The following is a 20,217-nucleotide window of genomic DNA, read 5'->3' as shown; positions in this document are numbered from 1 at the left end:
ACAGTGGTGCTTGGAAGTCTGTGAACCCTTTAGAATTTTCTGTATTTCTGCATAAATGTGACCTAAAGCATAATCAGACTTTTCTAAAAGTCATAAACATTGATTAGGAGGAAACCTAATAACGTAAAAGAGCTGAAATTGTTTGGTTCAAAGAAATAAGATAAAAAAAAACTCAAAGCTGATGTGCAGGACTGATCAACAGTTTCCAAAAACACTATATACTAAAAGCAAAGGTTCACATAAATTTTGCCACAAATTCTACAGATATACTGGTCCTCAATACGTAAATGAACATGTCTATTTGTATCTCCCTTGTTTAATTTTGTTCTCCTTAACAATTTTGTTCTCCTTAAGATTTTAGTATCCATCTGATGACACAAAAAAATGCGTAAGGGTTCACAAACTTTTACCATACTAAGGTGCTAAAGGACGCAGTTCTAAAACGTCATTTGTCTAAAACAGTGTCAAAAAAAGTGAATGCATATAAAGCAAAGGTCCGCCATTTCTAAAGTCTTCTAATGATTTTACAATGCTAAATAGCTGTTAACTGACCCTAAATGTTCAGACTGACCATAAACATTTTCCTATATCTGAGCCTGGCTGGAAATCTGTAAAAAATGATGGTGCGTATCACATTAACAGCTGCACAGGTGTCTCCAGTTTCCTAGCACATCATTAATGGTGCAGACACAGTTTTTGCAGGCTGGTGACAAATGCATCAAGAGAAAAACGCAAAAAATGCGTGGCATAGATGCATTTCATGGATTTTTTTTTTCTTGGGCAAAATATAGGAGCCATATAGGAGAAGAGCTATGAGACATGGTAGTGTCAGATAGAAAAAAAAAAGCTATACAAATGTACACAATAAAAACGAGTAAAAGTAGTCAGCTGAAATGAGACCTGGACCTTGAACCCTGTTTACTGTTTTTATTACTCTTTTTTACTAATGAAAGTGTAAATGTAACTGATTGACAATATACTAACAAGATCTACCAAGGACTAAAAAATAGATTCAAGGTCAAATCCTGGCAGGCATGTTTACAGGGTGTTTATACCGATAATGATCAATATATTTGTGCAGAAGATATTCTATAAAGTCTTACTGGGTTTTTGTTTAGTGCTTTTAATTTTCTTACAGGGATAAACATCTTTGTTCCTTAGAAACTTTGGAATTTTACATTGTAACTGTCAAGTATTATGTGTTTCTAGCACTAATGAGAGTCAGCAGATCCATCAAATGTGATTCTACACAGTGGCAAAGAGTGTGCTAACACCATATTTCTAAGAACTGGAGACTAAATATGTAGCAAAAAATACCCAGAAAAGAAAGAAAAAATAGGGATTTGTTTGCTCAGACATTAATTATCATCATAAATCACTAGTGTACTAAAGTATCATTTAAAACATCAAATCTCTCTCACTCACCTGTGGATGCAGTAATAGTAGCTGAGGCACTTTTCCTCCGACCTCTTTCTGCCACCAGAGAGATGGTGTATTGTATGCCAGGCACTAGATTTTTACGAGTGTGGGTAGTGGCCACAGCGGGCACCTCCACTTCCTTTCGTTTACCATCAGGGGAAACAAATGCCAGCCTGTAGTTAGAGATTTTGGCTTTAGGTCTTTTCCAACCCACAGTCATTGAAGTTTCTGTGGATTCACGTGCCTCTAGGTCTCGTGGAGCATCAATATCTTTAGAGTTGGGATGAAGAGGAAGATATGAAGAACAAATTAAACATTTGACAAATTTACAATTCACACTGCACACCTATATATTCACTTTCCACTCACTTTCCAACATGTCTTAAAAACATAAGTAAGTAAATATAAACCAATGGTGATAGAAAATGTGAATGCTGTGGTTAAATTTTCTCTGTTCTGTATAAATAAAGGCAAAAAATGTCTGCCATGTTGTCAAATTTGCAGCTAGAACCTGTGTAGTTTAGAGCCTATACATACAGAATGATAAAAATGCAGTTCATATATACAGCTCTGGAAAAAAATGAGAGGCCACTTAAAAATGATAAGTTTCTTTGATTTTACCAAATTGAAAACCTCTGGAATATAATCAAGAGGAAGATGGATGATGACAAGCCATTAAAGAATTTATAGAATAAAACAAAATAGTTAATTTTACTCAAACATATACCTATAAATAGCAACAGCAAACTGAAGTGGTCTCTTAATTAAAAAAAAAATCACTACAACTTAGCTACTCCTTTAGATGGTTTGTTTCAGTCAGGTTGACAATAATGTTTAAAAACTGATTTCTGGGGGGTAAATAAAATTAGTTCCAATATTAACATAGATGAAGCAAACATTTCCCTGGAATTAAACACAGGAGATTGAAAGATTAGAGGATAGAAGGAAATGTATTTTTTTTAGCCAATGGAATATATACAGATGGGTGGAGCTAAAAAGAGAACTGCAACCAGCTAGTAGTTTTTTCAACAGACACACATTTATATTTTGTGATCTTACCTGTCATTGCATTAGTGGTGGCTTGCTGACTCTCTTTCTCTTTTTTAACTGCTGTTACTCCAATACCATACTCTGTTCCTGGCTTCAGGCCTGCAGTACAATATCAGCATTTATATGTATCATTCACCACAATAGGCAAAATACATGTTCGTCATGAAAAAGAGGTAATCAATATTTATTTCTCTGTTTATTTACATTTATTTAAAATGTATGGTTCATAAAAAAAGTTTAAATCTATCAATATACTCACCAGAAAGAGTAGCCTGTGATCTATTCCCTGATCCCCTAGGGATTATATCTTCACCATGACTACCTCCAACAACAGGACCGTATTTGATACGGTAGCCATCTACAGGTGCACGGCTATTTTGCCACTCCACAGTAATGCTGTCATCTGTCTGATCCACAGTCTGGAGACCATGAGGAGCATCCAGGCCTGCAGCACAGTGAGACAGTGAGGGCATCAGGATTTAAAAAATGCATTTTAGTTATTATATCACTAAAATAATAATTAAAAATTGGGTTTTAAACAGCTAACTGACAGAAAAGCTCTTTCTGATCGTGTCATATGCAAGATAATTGAATATTGATGAGAAACTGACCCTACAATGCAAAAACACATGCTAAAAAACATTCTACATGTAATGGGACAGGAAATAATTTATTATCATGTCCCATGACTTGACTTCTGCAGGCCTCCTGCATAGAATATGGATGTGATTTCTGTATGTCTATTCCATGCCTGTCAATTCACACTGACAATTCTATTCAATAATAATATTCAGCAATGTATTCCCAGAACAATTGCAAGATAACACCTCACAACTTATATAGACATGGGCATTCTCAAGCGATCCCCTGAGCTAACACTTCATGGTTAATTCACAAACTGCTATCCAATAGCCATTTTTTTTGGTATTAAGGTTTAGCCAAGGCTGATAATGGCAAAGTAATAAATAAATGGTACAAAAGGGATAAATAAATATATGCATTTCTTATAACAGCCTATAAAATCCTTTTTTTTCCACAAATGTAACCCCAAACTTTCAGAGAACCCTGTATCAGACATCAGGCAACACTTTTTTATATCATGGAGTGTCATAAAAAAAGTTCTAGATGAGAGTTTCACATGAGATTTACAGCTGAGACGTCAACAGAAAGAGCAAATGTTATAAACTGAGGCTGCTCAACACACAAAACAGGTTCCATATGAAAGATGATTTTGTTCCATTTTGCTCTACAGGAGAAAGAGATAGCAACAACCAAGTGAAGAGTGAAAGTACACCATGGTCAGAATCTGAACTCTCCCAAGAGTGAAACTTAAGAATATACTGTCAGCTTTTTCCTATTCTGCTGCTGTTAATGTGCTTTTTGATTTCCGTGTTTACAGCATGATTTGTTCTTGATTCACAGTTGGTGAATACAGGGATTCATCATATAAAGGTGATAAAGGCGATCTTCACGGTTTTTTATTTGGGATCAGATGGGATTATAGAGAATGACTAATTACTGTTTTTTACCACGTTCTAGAAATTTACCGAAATGAACATTTTTTGCTGAAACTGAAACCGAACACAATGAGACACGGCAGATTACCAAACAGATATAGTACCTGTAGTAAAACTTTCGTAAACAGGATCACTGAATGTGTCTCCCCTCTTTGAACTGAGAGATATTTGATAGTCAGTGTCAGGCTCCAGTCCTCCCAAACTGTGCTGCAGGTTTTTTACAGGGACGTCCACATGTTTATCTAATGGTCTTCCACTTGGGCCATAAGATATCCTAATGTCGTCCACATCTGCCACTGGCCCGGACCAAGAGATTAGAGCAGAACTGTCTGCCACGTCTCGGACTACAACTTCTGCTGGTGCATCAATTTCTGTGAAGGAAGAGAAACAAAAATCTGTATTTACCTTCATTTTCTCTAGAATGATAAATATCAATAATTATTAATTAACAAAGGATACTGTTTCATTGGCAAGCACTCATGTGTTGACTAATTATTAATTATTCATGCTGTATTCCATTTTAACTAGGATGTTGGAATTTCTGAGTTGCAAGTAGAAGATTTCAACTAGAAAGCTCCAACAATCTAACTGCAGTCCTCTGTGATGACATATTTGAGACTTCTTCACACATCTTGCGCCCTGCTCTCTGGCTGAACTTGCTGGGATGGCCTGGTCTGGTCATATTTGCTTTTGTTTTAACTGTTTGTCTATTATTTTCAGAACAGTAAACTGATAGATTTGTAATTATTCTGAGATCTTTTCAAATCCCTTCCAAATTCATCTGCATCTATAATCTTCTTTATAAAGGACACAAAAAGCTTCTTTATAAAGGATACTATTTGGATATATTCACTCAATTTACTCACTTTAACTATCATGAGCAAACAAAGTACATGTTTGCGGTTTAAATATAAAGAGGACAGTCTCCTCCAAAGTCTTTCTAACTGTGTTTTAATCATCTGCTGACTGTTGTGGTGCACCTGGTTGTGATTCTGAGACTATTTTTTCTGAATTAGTTGTGTTTATTTATTTATATTACCTTCATCTTTAATCTGAATAGTGCTATAATGAAGATCAAATGTCTACATGTTTCAATAGGTTTATAAAAATACATGCTAAGACATGCTGCATTACTTGTCATGACAGTCCTTTTCAGTGGGGCTCCTCTTGTCTCATTCTTGATTATTCCCACAGAGACCTCATATTCCTGCCCAGGCCCAAGTCCTGGCTGCTCAAAATGCGTTTGGGAGGGTGGAAGAATGTTCACAATTTTCCCATCCTCTTCCTTCTGCAAAGAAAAGAAAAAAGTCACTGCCAGTCTTCACTCGAGCCTGCACTGCTGGACTCTGTAACAGCTTCTTCCCCTAGGCCATTAAACAGATCATGCATACAATGCATACAACATACAATGACTACACATCACATACACTCACTAAAAACACACATCTCACACTTATCTACACTCTCTCTACATACACATACAGCTCTGGAAAAAAATAAGCGACCACTTCAGTTTCTGAATCAGTTTCTCTGATTTTGCTATTTATAGTTATATGTTTGAATAAAATGAACATTGTTTTTTACTTTATAAACTACGCACAACATTTCTCCCAAATTCCAAATAAAAATATTGTCATTTAGAGCATTTATTTGCAGAAAATGAGAAATGTCTGAAACAACAAAAAAGATGCAGAGCTTTCAGACCTCAAATAATGCAAAGAAAGCAAATTAGAATTCATTTTTTTTCAAGTTTTAAGAGTTCAGAAATCAATATTTGGTGTAATAACCCTGGTTTTTAATCACAGTTTTCATGCATCTTGGCATGTTCTCCTCCACCAGTCTTACACACTGCTTTTGGATAACTTTATGCCACTCCTGGTGCATACATTCAATTAGTTCAGCTTGGTTTGATGGCATGTGTTCATCCATTTTCCCCTTGATTATATTTCAGAGGATTTCCATTTGGTAAAATTAACGAAACTCTTTTAAATTTTTAAGTGGTCTCTTATTTGTTTCCAGAGCTGTATATCTCTATTTGTTTTCACCCTTTACTCCCACTTGCACATTTATAGGGAAACACTGCTGCTGAAACACTTTATTTCAGAAGTATTGCATTATTTTACCTTAGCTGTGCTTTTAATAGCTGTTCTCGGGTATACCTATATATGTATTCCTATATATATTATATATTGTATGACTGCATCTTATCCTAACCACATTAAATTAAATAATGAGTGCTGGGTCAGTGCTGCATTGGCCCGTCTGTTTACACAGTTAAATCTTAGTCATATCTCTATAAAATATTTTCTATTGTTTTACATTTATGGTTGCATACTTATGTGTGCATGTTTGTACTTTCTGTAATCTATACTCTACTGTTTGTTCCATGTTGTGCCATATGGACCTGGGGGAACATAATTTGCTCTAGTGTTTATTAGCACACAGATAGTATGAAAGCCTCTTGACTAAAGATCCATACTGCTCGTAAAAGGAAGCCTACGGTAGTTCTAAATGGATGATTCATGCTGCAATACAAAGCCACGATGTTCTTTTCCAAATTTAGCCCCATGACATAACTGCTGACTATGTCACTGACGCGTAAAATTCTTTTTCCTTATGAATTGATACAGCAAAGACTAAATAAACAAAACTGCTCTGGGTTACTATTTTACTATTCTACTATTTATATCATTGATAAGATCTTTGGAAACACAACTCTACACGAAACAGCCACAATGAATAAAGATATAAAATGATCAAGAGTGCACCAAAATGATTTATCATTAAATGTGCCACTATTTTTTAACATCTGCATAAAATTCATAATAAATGCACATAGCCAAAGCCTATGTATTTGTCTTTTTTTCAAGAAATAGCAGTTACACAACAACAATGCACAATACAGCAGTGCTACTCTAATCACAAAATTATTGCTGTTTTATCCACACTTTTAGCTAGCAATGCTAATTTTATCATATATTTACCTAAAGTAATGAAAAATTAATAGAACTTACTGGATATTTACATGATATTTGTCATGAATTTATCTCAGATGTGTTGTTCTAATCAAGTCTCACTTGATCAGTGAAATTTGCCATGAATTTAACATAATTAAAGTAATTCTAATCATTTATTAATGAATTTACTTAAGAATTGCAATATTAGTCGTAAATGTACCTCAGCACTGCTACTCAAGCCACATGCCGCCAGTCTTAGTTAGCCTTATGCTAAGACTAATTTAACTAACACTAGCCAGATAGTTCAGTTAGTTATTGTCCCTCTACAGCTGATATTTTTCAGCTGGAAACAGACAGTTTATTAAAAGGTAGAAAATTGAGGAAACTGATCCCTAACTGCTTCAGCAGTGCTAGCCGGTGTTAGCAGCAGGCTAAAGGATTGCAAGAAAACAATAGATGGTGCAGTCTGAATGTACTATTTACCCCTTCAAATCAAGTAATGAATTACTTGTATTATTCAAATTCATATAAAACCTCCACACTGGGAAAATCATGGAGTATCATGTTGTACTAACATAAATCCCTTTACCAAATAAACAGCTTTCCCTCTGCATTAACACTGGTCTGACTTTGGGCTACTTTCCATAGCAGGGAATAGAAGAGGACCAACCGTATTGTGGAAGGTGAGCTCCCAGCCATCGAATGGAATGTCCAGCTGGTCCCAGAACACCTCCACAGATGTTTCTCCGATAGATTTAAACTTCAGGCCCTCTGGCTGCGGCAGACCTAAAGTGAGAGGACCGCAGAGAAAGGAAATGTGAGCTTTTCTGACGTTTCTTTTCCATTCATCCCACTCCTCCTTCCTAGGCTATAGTTTCCCACACACTATAGAAACACAGCAACTAATCTAACCCGTGAGAAACACAGCTAGACTGTAGCACTCCCCGCAGACAACAGACATATGCAGTTACATGCTTTTTCAGTGCTCATATTCTCAACAGATTGGCATTAAAAGTGATCTATTTACAGCCATGTCTTATTTTGCACGTTCTGTCAGTGCAATCTATGTCTTCTCATACCTGTTAGCAGGGACTCTGAAACACTACACTAATGAAGACGTTAAATTACGTCAAAGAATAGGTAGTAAAACAGCAGGAAAATTACTCACAGTAATTTAAGCCATTTTAGGAATACATTACCACATTTTGAACTACATTTCCTGCAGCCTTCTATCGATTAGAGGTTATTCCCACAGGATTTTGGGGTCTCTACACAACATTGTACAGTGCAGAACTAACATTTAATATCATGCACAGGAGCAGATAACTAATCCAGTAAGTGTGAGACAGGGTATACATGCAGTTTTATATTGTCTATATAAACAGTGTAACAGTATAAAAAAATAAGCTTTTTATTGTTATACATTGTTATCTAAGCTCTTATATAGCTTTGTGAAATTCCTGCAAATGAGTTCAGCGCCACCTCCTGGTCAAATGCCTCCAGCCTCTTTTCTATAAACAGAGTGAATGCTGGGAAACACACAGCAGACTGAAATATCCCTGCTGTGGGTAAGTTTGCGCTCATAAATGTTCTAGTAAGTCACATGTGTTCAGTGCTAAAAATTCAACCTATTTTGTTCACTGGCTATCTAAGCAATTAATACATTGATTATACAATGTTGATGCTGAACTCGATGTCTTTCATTTTGTAATATTTTGCATTTATTGTATTATCCATATTTTGTCTGTATGCTGTAAAGCTTGGCAAAATGTTAGATATCTAATTTTAAATTCTGAATGACTGAATTAATTTATTGCTAAGATATACCGTAGAAACACTCAGCCATACATGAATTACATTGAAAATTTAACATTTTTTAGCATTGTTGCTTATTAGAAGGGTAGTAATACAAAATGGCCTTTTATTCAAAAACAAAAAAGTAATAAATAAATAAATAAGGGTGCATAATGATCAAATACAAGTTATTTGGGGAATGCCTTAAATTCTGAATGACTGAATTAATTTATTGTTAAGATATATCATAAAAACACTCCAAACATTAAGTTACATAGAAAATTAATTGTTGTGTATTGGAGGGGTAGTAATACAAAAAGGGATTTTATTCAAATCCTATTAAAATAAGGATATATTATGATCAAAAACAAGTTAATTAAGGAATACTTTAAAATTCTGAATTAATAAATAAATTAATTGCAAGTGATTTTTGACCCATGTTGCGCATCAAAGGGTTAACCTACTAGTGGCCGCTCTGACGCTGACGGGGACACTTTTCTTGTTATTGAGGATGGCGTGGACGTTGATTGAATATTCAATGCCAGGTTCAAGTCCAGGTACAGTGGCAGTGTTTTGGTTTCCTGGCACAGTGAAGTCCATCTGCAGGCCTCCTGGTGTTGTGGGAACATAGGTGACCAAGTATTCTTTCACCAGCTTCTCATTGCCCCAGTCAAGTTGTAGTGTCTGTGGGTCTATCTCATAGGCTGTCAAGCCTTTTGGTGGAGAAACTGCAAAAAAGCAGGGAGCATTTTACTTTATGGCTAGTTTTTTTTTTTTTTACAAAAATGCTGTATTAGTCATTTGGGAATAATTGCCCTCCATGTGTGTGTTTTTGATAGTGTTGTTAAATGGGAAGCTTGTCATTTTGGCAGTGTTTTTCCTTACCTTCTGAACAGTCCTCACCAATGTACCCTTCATCACAGATGCACTGTCCATCCACACACTGACCCTGTCCATGGCAGTGGTTTAGGCATTTTCTTTCTGCACAGTCGCTGCCGGTAAAACCCTCGTCACAGAGGCATACGCCATCGATGCAGCGCCCATGATTATTACAGGCGGTTGGACAGGATGCAATCGAGCAATCCTCACCTACAAAGCCCTCCTTGCAGATGCAGCGACCATCCACACAGTCTCCGTTACCTAAGCAGTCATTGGGACATTTCTTCTGGCTACAGTCTTCTCCAGTGAAGCCTTCATTGCAGATACACTGGCCTGCTACACAAAGGCCACGATTCTGACAGTTGTAGGGGCAGCTTAGCTCACTGCAGTCTTCACCACGGAAGCCTGCAAAGCACACACATACTCCATCTATGCAGTGACCCTGGCCATAGCAATGGGACGGGCAGGTTTTTCTGCTGCAGTCCTCACCCCCAAATCCCTCCATACACACACACTGCCCATTAACGCAGTGCCCCCGGCCATTGCAGTTGTTTGAACAGGAAAGGTCAGAGCAGTCGACCCCATGAAAACCAGCGTTGCATTCGCACTGGCCGTTAATGCATCGTCCCCTGTTGTAGCAGTTGTTAGGGCAGGAGAGGACACTGCAGTCCTCACCCTGGAAGCCATTTTCACAAATGCACATTCCATTAAAACAGCGCCCCCTTTCGTTGCAGTTGTTCAGGCAGGTAAGTGTGGCACAGTCTTCCCCCGTATAGCCAGCATTGCAAACACACCGGCCCTCCACGCAGAAGCCTTGACCCATGCAGTTCCTGAGGCAGATTCGCTCTCCGCAGTCTTCTCCTCGGAAGCCTTCATCACAATAGCAAGTGCCATTCACGCATCGTCCGCGGTCGTAGCAGTCACGTGGACAGATCAACTCCGAGCAGTCAAAACCCGTCCAAGGCTCATCACACACGCAGTCTCCGTCCACGCAGAGGCCACGCCCCAGGCAGTCGTTGATGCAGGCTGCCTGCGAGCAGTCAACTCCAGTGAAACCCTCAGCACAAAGGCAGACACCACTGATGCACTGACCATTCTCACCACAGTCAACAGGACAGGCCTCCATACTGCAGTCCTCCCCAAAGTAGCCCTCAAAGCATTCACATTTCCCATCAATGCAGCGCCCCTGAGCACTGCAATGGTTTGGACAGTCGGGCAGCGAGCAGTTGGGGCCTTTCCAGCCTTTCTCACAGACGCAGGCGCAGATGTCAAAGCTGTAGTTTCCACGGCCACTGCAGTAGGGCTTGGTTCCGACTTGACCTGATCAATGTCATGGAAAGACAAGAAAACTCTGATAAATATTTGATATTTACATTTCTATTTACATTTTGTAATTGCCTTAGCAGTTTGTTTGAGATCATTATCATGCTATCGGACAAGGCAGCACCCAATAAGTTTAAAGGGCATTGACTAAAATGTACGCAATGTACACATTAGAAGATATATTCATGTACACTTCAAAATTCATTGTGCTATGCTTTCAGCAGTTACATCAACAATGAACATTAATCTGCCAGTACCTGTGGCAGCCAAACATCTAGCAATGTCTAAACAATGACACTTCCACCACCATGTTTCACAGATGAGGTTTGGGTTGCTTTGGGTTGTGGGCAGTCGACGCATTGCTCTTGCCATCACTCTGAAACAGGTTAATCTTGTTCTCGTCTTTTTCCATGAATTTTGCAGACTCTTTGAAGTACTTTCTCTTTAGTAGTTTGCATCTTTTTTTGTAGTTTTTTAGTAGTTTGCATCTTGCATGGCAGACTCTGTTTTTTTATGCAGCTTTGGTGGAACAAACTACCTTCTACTACCAGAGCAGGAGTGTCCCTCACTATTTTTAAGAAACTCTTACTGAAGACAGAGCTCTTCAAAGAGCACTTACTCTCCTAACACCTTTAACAAACTAACTACTTCTAACCTCATTTCCTTCTTCCCCTCCTTTCCTCCTCGGTCCCACTATTTCCCTATTACTGAAGATTCTTCTGCCCTCTGCAGTGGAGATCTTCCTTTGACTACAAGTCCTTTTGCCTTTAATGGACTCACCAGTGTACGCCATACAGTTAATTTTAGTAGTTCTAAGGTTTGACCAGCATATCTAATAGTTTTATTCTTGTTTTTTATCCTCATAACAGATTTTTGACACCTTATACAGACCTTAAAGAATTTGAAAGCGTAGTATAGGTATACGTATCATAAACCTCCACTAATGACAATATCAATATGATGTATGTACTGTATATGTACATTTTTACCTGTAACCTGTGCACTGCAGCACGTGGCCTCCCCTCCACATTGTCCTCTAAGAGTGGATACTTCCCCCTCCAATATTTCCAGCCGGTTCAAAAGCGCTTTCAGGTCAGGAAGGTCCTTTGTGCAGCCGCATGTCTGCTTGGGGATGTTGATGCGATGAGTGAAGACGATTTGATTTTGTCCATCTGTAGTGTAATCGGAGGTCTCTGATCCAGCAGGTGCATCTTTTGGCTCCAGCTCGGAATCTGCTGGAGAATCTGTGTTGTCTGAGCAGAGGGAGCTCTCTGGGACGTTGATGGTGTAGACATGGCTGAAGATGACTGGCTTTTCAGGGTCAGACTGGGTGAAATTGTGTATACTTGGAGCTGGCAGAATGTGCCTCTGGTGCTGTAGAATCTTCTTCACCAAGCCAGCTTGATACAGTCTCATTAGTGTGGCCAAGATCAGACATCTCAGAACCAGGCAGTGTGTCCTCATGTTACCAGAGTTAACTTGGAGTTTGTGATGATGGAATTATTTTCTAGAAGTTGGAAGCTAGAAGTACCTGTTATAAACCAAACACACCAAACATGTAATCAACTACAAACACTTTCATTTGAAAAAGCAAACACACATCCATTCATGTCCATTTTTAGTTTTATTAATAGTTTGAACCATGTGTTTTGTACACTATGTAAATAATTAGAAATAAATCACCCATTAAATTTAAATTGAAAAACATTTTGCCTTCTCCTGTTAAGTCATCATTTTGGAGATACATGTTTTCATTCAACAGGGATCATTTGTACATTGGACATATTGAGTTGACTGGATATCTGCACAACTTAGACCTAAATTCACATATATATTCACAAATTTTAAATCATTTTACGTATAAAATTAATAGTGGTGTCAATCGATTAAAAAATGTAATCCGATTAATCACAAAAATTCTGTGATTAATTGCGATTAACCGTTTTTTTTTTCTTCAGATGCGAATAAAAAAATGAATGCTAGAAATGTAAAATGCCGTTACTGTTTGTTAGTGGTGTCAATTAAAATACTAGTATATACTTTGAATGTTTGAGGGGGGAAAATCAAAGTAGGGTGCTGGAAAAAAAATGCATCATAAATTGTAGATGTCTCAGGCTTGTTGTGAGGATTTCTGAATTCAAACTTAATTTGATGAGAATAAAAATCTCAGGGATGAGGAGCAGGGAGTGTGTGAGAGAACGAGAGAGAGAGAGAGAAATAGAGAGAGAAATAAATGGCTCTCTGACCAGGTTCAGAACGCCGCCGTTCAATCATTTAGCCAGACAACAGACCAGTGCGCTGGGAGAGGGCCGGGCAAGTTACGGTGCAAGTAGGAGTCAAACTTGGTGCCCTAATTAATTTGTGTTAAAAAAATTGTAACGCGTTACTGATTCAAAATTAACAGCCCTTAAAATTAATGTTAATAATATTTTTCTGTCCTCATACAAGTAGTTTTTGATATTATATTGGTACAATAATATCCTTCAACGGCATCATATCATATATTATTGTATCACACCAAAAAACAACCCAAAATGTAATATTTTTTGGACAGCTACAATATACACTGTACATATCACACTTCAAACCTGTGACCTAAAATTGCAGAAGATTTATTGTTTGTATTGAAAACTGCAGATTTCCTTTAGGTGTCACTGTAACAGGAGAAGAAAACTAATTTAGCATCAATGGACCTTACGTTAACGGAAAGCAGTTTGTCTGAAAACGTTCTTCCAGAGCCAGGACTGTCAGGTTCTTTGCAATAAGTCAACCCAGATTAGATTAATGTGGCTGCATAATTAGCATCATATCACTTGGGGAAGAAGTGATGGCGCAGATTAACCTTTCTCATTATAAGACACAGGATTGACACAGGCTTGACCAAGGACACACTCCCTTAGCATTAGGATATTTAGGGGGATATCCTCAGTGGCAGTGACTGAAATAAATATCAATGTTTTCCCTAAATTAAAATCCAAAAGGACTGCGTCTTTATTGCTTTTCCTTGTCCTGGCAGCACTGAGGGAACTTTCCCACATGGAAAAGTGGGATGAAGAATGTTGGCCCCCGTCTCAGGCCATCTGTTATCCCTGGTCCACAGCAGCGCAGACCTTGTGCGAGTGTGCGTGTCATACGCTCAGGCTGGAGCGGCCCTGATCTTCAGACGCTTTTTCACAATTCGTTACATTTCCCCCTGGCAGGCATGCGGCAATAGAGCGGAGTCCTGGAGCTGCTGATGACTGTTCTCAGACAGAAAATATCCAGCTGTCGTCTGTCTAGTCAGCGCTTGGCCATTGTGTGCTGAACTGTCAGTGTATTCAGTAGCATTTTTGGAGAAGTGCTCATTAAACATCTCTGCTTTGTTTTGAGTTTTATATCATATGACTAAAAGAGCATTTTGTGGAGTTAGTAGAGTAATTAGAGTGCACACGTCGACATAAACATACAGATATAAGTTTCATGCTATTCAGCTGACCGAATGAATCACATATAACTTGGCCAGGAACATTTTTTTTGCTAGAAGATTGAAAGCATGAAGTTCTCCTGGAAACAGAAATACAAACAGAACCTGGACCCTTACCCTGTAATTGTAGCCTATTCCTCATCACACTTGGGTCCTCATCAAGAAGGGCCCTCACTTTGTCGTCTGTGTGTTGATATATTTAACTTAGTTACAGTAGGGTGAGCAATTTGTGCATTTTTGTCCTTTTTTTGCACATTCAGTCTGGTTTTATAGTGGATAGGTGCAATATTTAAATAGTTTGGCTGGAAAATGTACTCAAACATTTATTACATCTTTATTTATTACTTCTTCTTTTAGCTGTGCTCTAAAACCTAGGCTCTAGTTGAGGCAGGTTGAATTTCTCAGGCGTTACATCATATAAGAAGGTTCCAAAGTGAAAGTCCCTGTGTTTACAGTCGTGAAATGCAGCAGACTTTTATGCTTTCTGGTCTTAGTTATCCATAATAAGGACCTGGCCTACCTTAACTGCAGCATTAAGATCTGTCACTCTTCCTGGATCTTCACTACATTTTCCACCATTTAAGAACTGTGCACCCGCTCATCATCTCCAGACTACTGATCTTTATCCCCTGTTTCTTATTTACCTTATTGTATCTAAACCTGTTTGTAACGCTCCTGTTTTGCGAAGTATTGCCAACCATTCCCATTGCAAACCGAGCATCCAGTTTTTTGGCTTTCTCTGTCACATGACATTCAGGCATTCAGTACCTCCTCCATTTCCACTCGCTGTTGTGTTTACGCAGGTCTCCGTGGAAACGCACGCCAAAACTGTAATTACGGTGCGTGGCAGTGGACAAATACCTATTTTATTAAACTCGAGGTGACGAAACTCAGACATGTGGATCCGGACGGGACTAACATTACCCAAGTTTAGCAAAAACAGAAGGTAATTCTGCATGTAATTTTCTCAGAGGGCTCCCCATAACAGAGAAAATTACCCCAGGACTCACTGAGAAACTAATTCTGTCCAGATAGGGCTTAACATGGGCACTAGATGTGCCTGCTTTTCAAAGCAAGAACCTCATACCAACTGTGAAGCCTGGTAGTGGTAGTGCAACGGTTTAGGGATGCCTTCAACAGGACATTGACATCTTGCTACCATTTAGAAAACTTTAAACACTCCTTATTAAATATTTTTTTAGAGTTCTCTGCTAGGGAAGCAGCATTTTGACAGCAGATAAAAGGAGTCTTGACAAGCTCTGTCTTTGGGTGAATACTGGATTCAGTGGAGGCAGTAGGGTAGAAGTGGATTATGCTAAAGCTGTCATCTTTAATGGAGAAGACTTTTCACCCTCTGCAGGTAACTGCAGCATCACCTGACAGTTCTTTTAGTGATAGGCTTCAGGGAGAGATATTGCAGATCCTGGCTGATGTCAGACTTTGCAACCTTCATAGCTCCAAGTAGATTGTTAGGCACTCCCTTATTTTCTTTTTTTTGACAAAGCACTTAAAAAGTAAGCCATCTATCACTGTTTTAACCTTTTATAATTGTAATATTTATTTTGCTTGTTCGTTGCCCTGGTGAAAAACATATATACTTATAAAATAATATAAATAAATATATATATTATATTGTACTTAAAACATATTGAGAAATGTGTATGCTGTAAATATACTAACATATTCATGTGCTTACCTATTAAATATTAAAATTACATTAATAATATGCTTTATTAAATGTTTGAAAGTAAACTTTGGTCATACTTTGTAAAAAGTATAATCTACTTTTTAACTAGGGTGTTTTTCACAAAGTGGAAAAGTGTGTAACTTAATATCCCTCTTATCTCGCTTTAATCTTATTTCTGGAGAATGTCAGCCTTTATTTCTGTGAGCTGGGTTGAAGTCAAAGCACAGATGGGCCATGCTACAAGGCAATGACCCAAACCACACCAACAATTTTATCTCACGAACAAAATAAAAGATTGGGAAGACTTTTAAATTTCTGGAAGAGTTCCCCAAGTTTCTGACTAAGCCCAACTGAAATATTGTAACAGGACCGTAAGAGCAACAGTGTTCTGTGGTACTTTAGTCTAAGAAAAAATGCTGTAACTCTCTACTCTTAAAGTGAGCTCTGTCTCTGAGACTCCAAATGTGTGGAACCATGACATGTTATTCTTCACAAGAACATGGTAAGTGTGAGGCATCAGTCATTAGTGTTGGCAGAGTCCTTTAGCCAAGCATGTTCTGTACTGTCTTGACGCTAATTTGCTTAAGACATTATAATTGTATGACATAATGGAAAGGTAAAGTACATACTGCCATAACGGTATCACCACCAGTCTAATATTCAGTAGGTCCTCCTGGTTCTGCCACAACCGATCTTTTCATTCAAGGCTTCCTGTGGAATTTAAGCTCATAGAAGGGGCATCTATGGATCGCATCAATGAGTCTTAGGTGCCCATGTCATCAATTACAGGTGATCCTTGTCTTAAAGCACTTTTGGTAGGTTCTGACTTTGAATACAGCGAAAACCACCCAAGACCTGCCTTGGCATTTGCCTGCGTTCTGATTTTGCTAAGTACACAGCACAAAAGGGCATACTTAAAAGTCTGTACTTTCCAGCAAAACTAAGAGCAGTGTAAATAATTAGCAGACCATAGTGCTGACCATACCGCTGCATATAGTAATATTTTTTTCGAGGAGACTAAATGAGATTTACAGTCAAGACTGTGAGACCACAGAAAAGAAAAAAAGAAAGAAAAACTAAAAATTAAAAAGTCAGAGTTGACAGCTAAGTGTGCAATTCTTCAGACTCTGAACTCCAGAGAAGCAGATGGAAAAGTAAGAAGAAATCTGCTAGCAAAGACAAGGCACTATGGTGGAACTATGGTGTGAGTTTGATTTCGTTCTTCAGATGGAGTTTAGATCTACATTAGGTTTGCTTTTGCTGTTTTTGTAGCTATAGCTGCACAGCTGCACCAAGAGATGTGTGGGTACGAGAGAGAAGCACGTAGCGCATGTGCAAAAAAACGCATGAATTTTAATTCTGATTTGACCATTCACATTCATGACGCATGTCCATGGATTGGATATGTATCCGATTTAGGACCACATATTAAAGTGACTCAAATCTGATTAGAAGAAAATGGATTTTGGCACGTTCACACAGCCATGAAAAAATCAGATCTGAGTCACATTGAGCAAAAAAAAAAACGGATTTGAGTCACTTTAGCCTGGTAATGTTAACATAGCCTTAGACACTCCTGCCTAACTGCTTCACCTACTACATGTAAAGTCAGAGACTGAAGCTCTGAATCTGTTGCTGCACAGGACTAGAGGATGCTCACAGCAGCCCTGCCCAAAGGACACGATTTCAGCAGCAATTCCAGCAGCGACACTGAGATGTTTAAAACTCCAGCAGCACTGCAGTGTCTGATCCACTCATATCAGCACTACACACAATAACACTAACACACCACCATTTAAGTGTAACTACAGTGCTGAGAATGATCGATTGTTGTTTACAAAACTGGCATGTTTAATTTGCCCATCTAACCGAGATTCGTGCAGCACTATGTATAGAAGGCCACTTTTCAGTTTAAATTGTGTGCGGCTCCTTAGAGCATGCTGTAATGGAAAACATGCATCACTGTGGAAGTGAATAGTCTGAATCAGATTGATAGCATGCTGTATGTTGAATGGAAAAAAGGCTGGGCTCACAGCTGTAAACCACAGCAGCGGTTTGATTTGTTAAATGAAATGATCGTTTTCAAATAGCAGAATCTGCTTTGTGTTAGAATGTAAAAGCTGATCCCACGACAGTGTGAACATGGAGAAATAATGTCATCAGGCAAAACGCTGAGCTAATGCACTTTATTCACCACTGCCCACGCCATCCAGCGATTTTCCTTTTTTTTGCCTTCCCATCACACACACAAACTGGCTGTTTCTCACCCATCCTACAGCCTGACAGTTACATCACAGTGCAGAGTTAGCAACCAGGACTTTTTTCTTAAAGAGCTAATGTCATGAAAAATTACTTTCTCTATCTTTTTTTCATTTTCTTTTCAATTAATAGTTGCATGAAGTTTGTACACATTGTTGAAGTTTTAGTTCTATAAGCTATATAAGCTGTATAAGCTTTCAAATCAGTCCATTTTAAATGTTTTTTTTATGTTGTTGTGAGGTTACAGAAAGCAACATGCTTTTTGCACACTAACATGCAAAAAGTCATGGGACAGTATTGCTACTATGGTGTCCCATGACTTTTGACATGCCTATATATTGCCTTGTCTTTTTGCATATATTACGGTGCTTTTGCTGTCTGTGTTAAGTGTGTTACTCATGTACTTTGAACTGTAAGCGTCTTTGGGTTCTTGATAAAGTGCTTATTATTATTATTATTATTATTATTATTATTATTATTATTATTATTATTATTATTATTATTATTATTATTATTATTATGTACCATGAATGCTAAAGAACACTGCACTGACCTGCAGGATATGCAGGTGGGTGTGAGTCCCTAGTCTTTTTGCGTGGAGAGTTTTAGCCAGATGCTGCTGGTCACAATCATTCCCATCTACTGCACTCTATTTTGTGTTTCTGACATCTGCAATCTCTCAAACGCCGGCATGTGCTCAACTTCAATCACAAGATAACACCTCACAACTTATACAAAATTGATAGGACATTTCACAACATCATGTTTGTGTCAGAAATACAATACATTTGGCATTACCACCCATAGTGAATGGTTCAGTGGGTGGAAATGATCATGACTGGCAGCATCTGGCAAGAATTTTCCAAGAAGTTCTTGGAACTTCAAGTGTCTCTCAAAGCAAATATATCCACTATGAACATACATATCTGATAGTTCAGTGCAGCCTTCGTTAGCTTTAATGGGACATGACAAAAATCATGGGACAACAAATTATGATAACTAATATAGATCATTATACTTTAAAGAAATGCATAAAACATTGATTAAAGACTATTCAATTCAGAGACAAGAACCAGAAGCAGATTTCACAAGTATAATTATTACGCTTTTAGCATCAGAAGCTGAAAACTAATTCTTTTAAAAGAAAATAAATATTTGCTATATTTAATCAGATCCTATATGCTCAGATCTGAAAAGGATGGAGTCAATTCTTACTCACAAAAACTTAATATTAAGCTTAATATAAAAAAATAATTTAGTGTACCTTACCTGCACCAAGCCCTGCTGCGCAGCTCTGACATATAACCAGTGATTCAAATTTGACCAAAGGGAAAAATCAGGCAGAAGCCGTGTTGAAGATCAGAAGAACTGCCCTCCACGTGCCTCTGTTCACTGAGCTAAAGCTGCTGTCCGTGTCTGTATTCCGCACACCAGAGCATGCCTTGCCTCTGGGCTGATGTGTGCGAGGCACAGAGTGAGAGAGAAAGAGAGAGGGAAAGAAGAAAGCGTGAAAGAAAGAGAGGGGGAGATTTTTTTTTTTGCTCATGCCCATGTGTATTACAAAGACTGCCCTTAAAACGCCCCTTTTTTACTGGTGCTCTCTCGCTCTTTTTCTCTCTCTCCCCTTCTCTGCCTTTCTGTCTTATTGTGTTCTGAGATGCTGAGATCATCTAGCAGTGTACTCTCAGTGAGCTCTGTGAGCATATGTGCGCTTGTGCATGCATCAGCCTTGCTATTTTGGGTGTAGAGGATAGAGAGAAAATACTAAGTTTTGAGCTAAATCATTTGACACAACATAAAGATAATAAACCTCCCAAATTAAAGGGCAAAAAAAGGATAAAAGTCCAGTGATTTGGAGTGATACAACAG

At 38.2% G+C, this 20,217-nt stretch overlaps 1 protein-coding gene across 3 annotated transcripts in view; it reads right to left on the bottom strand.

The window, feature by feature from the left end:
• The window catches only part of tnca (tenascin Ca), a 50,989-nt gene extending 31,145 nt beyond the window's left edge, over nt 1-19,844 (bottom strand). Inside the window, exons 1-10 of one of the 3 annotated variants that reach the window (XM_049474723.1) lie at nt 19,618-19,844; nt 11,929-12,470; nt 9,623-10,936; nt 9,202-9,465; nt 7,614-7,729; nt 5,121-5,274; nt 4,091-4,357; nt 2,729-2,914; nt 2,479-2,568; nt 1,426-1,689 (exon numbers count right to left, since the gene is read on the bottom strand). In XM_049474723.1, coding sequence (XP_049330680.1) covers nt 1,426-1,689; nt 2,479-2,568; nt 2,729-2,914; nt 4,091-4,357; nt 5,121-5,274; nt 7,614-7,729; nt 9,202-9,465; nt 9,623-10,936; nt 11,929-12,403 — 3,130 coding nt within the window. In that variant the 5' untranslated portion in view covers nt 12,404-12,470; nt 19,618-19,844. The remainder of the gene's footprint in view (nt 1-1,425; nt 1,690-2,478; nt 2,569-2,728; nt 2,915-4,090; nt 4,358-5,120; nt 5,275-7,613; nt 7,730-9,201; nt 9,466-9,622; nt 10,937-11,928; nt 12,471-19,617) is intronic. The other 2 variants (XM_049474726.1, XM_049474729.1) reach the window with 2 other exon arrangements.
• Between the last annotated feature and the right edge of the window lie 373 nt (nt 19,845-20,217).

This window comes from Astyanax mexicanus, chromosome 1 (genome assembly GCF_023375975.1).
Source record: "Astyanax mexicanus isolate ESR-SI-001 chromosome 1, AstMex3_surface, whole genome shotgun sequence".
Taxonomy (NCBI): Eukaryota; Metazoa; Chordata; class Actinopteri; order Characiformes; family Acestrorhamphidae; genus Astyanax; species Astyanax mexicanus.
The sequence above is the reverse complement of the archived record's forward strand: the minus strand, read 5'-3'. Positions and strand labels throughout refer to the sequence as shown.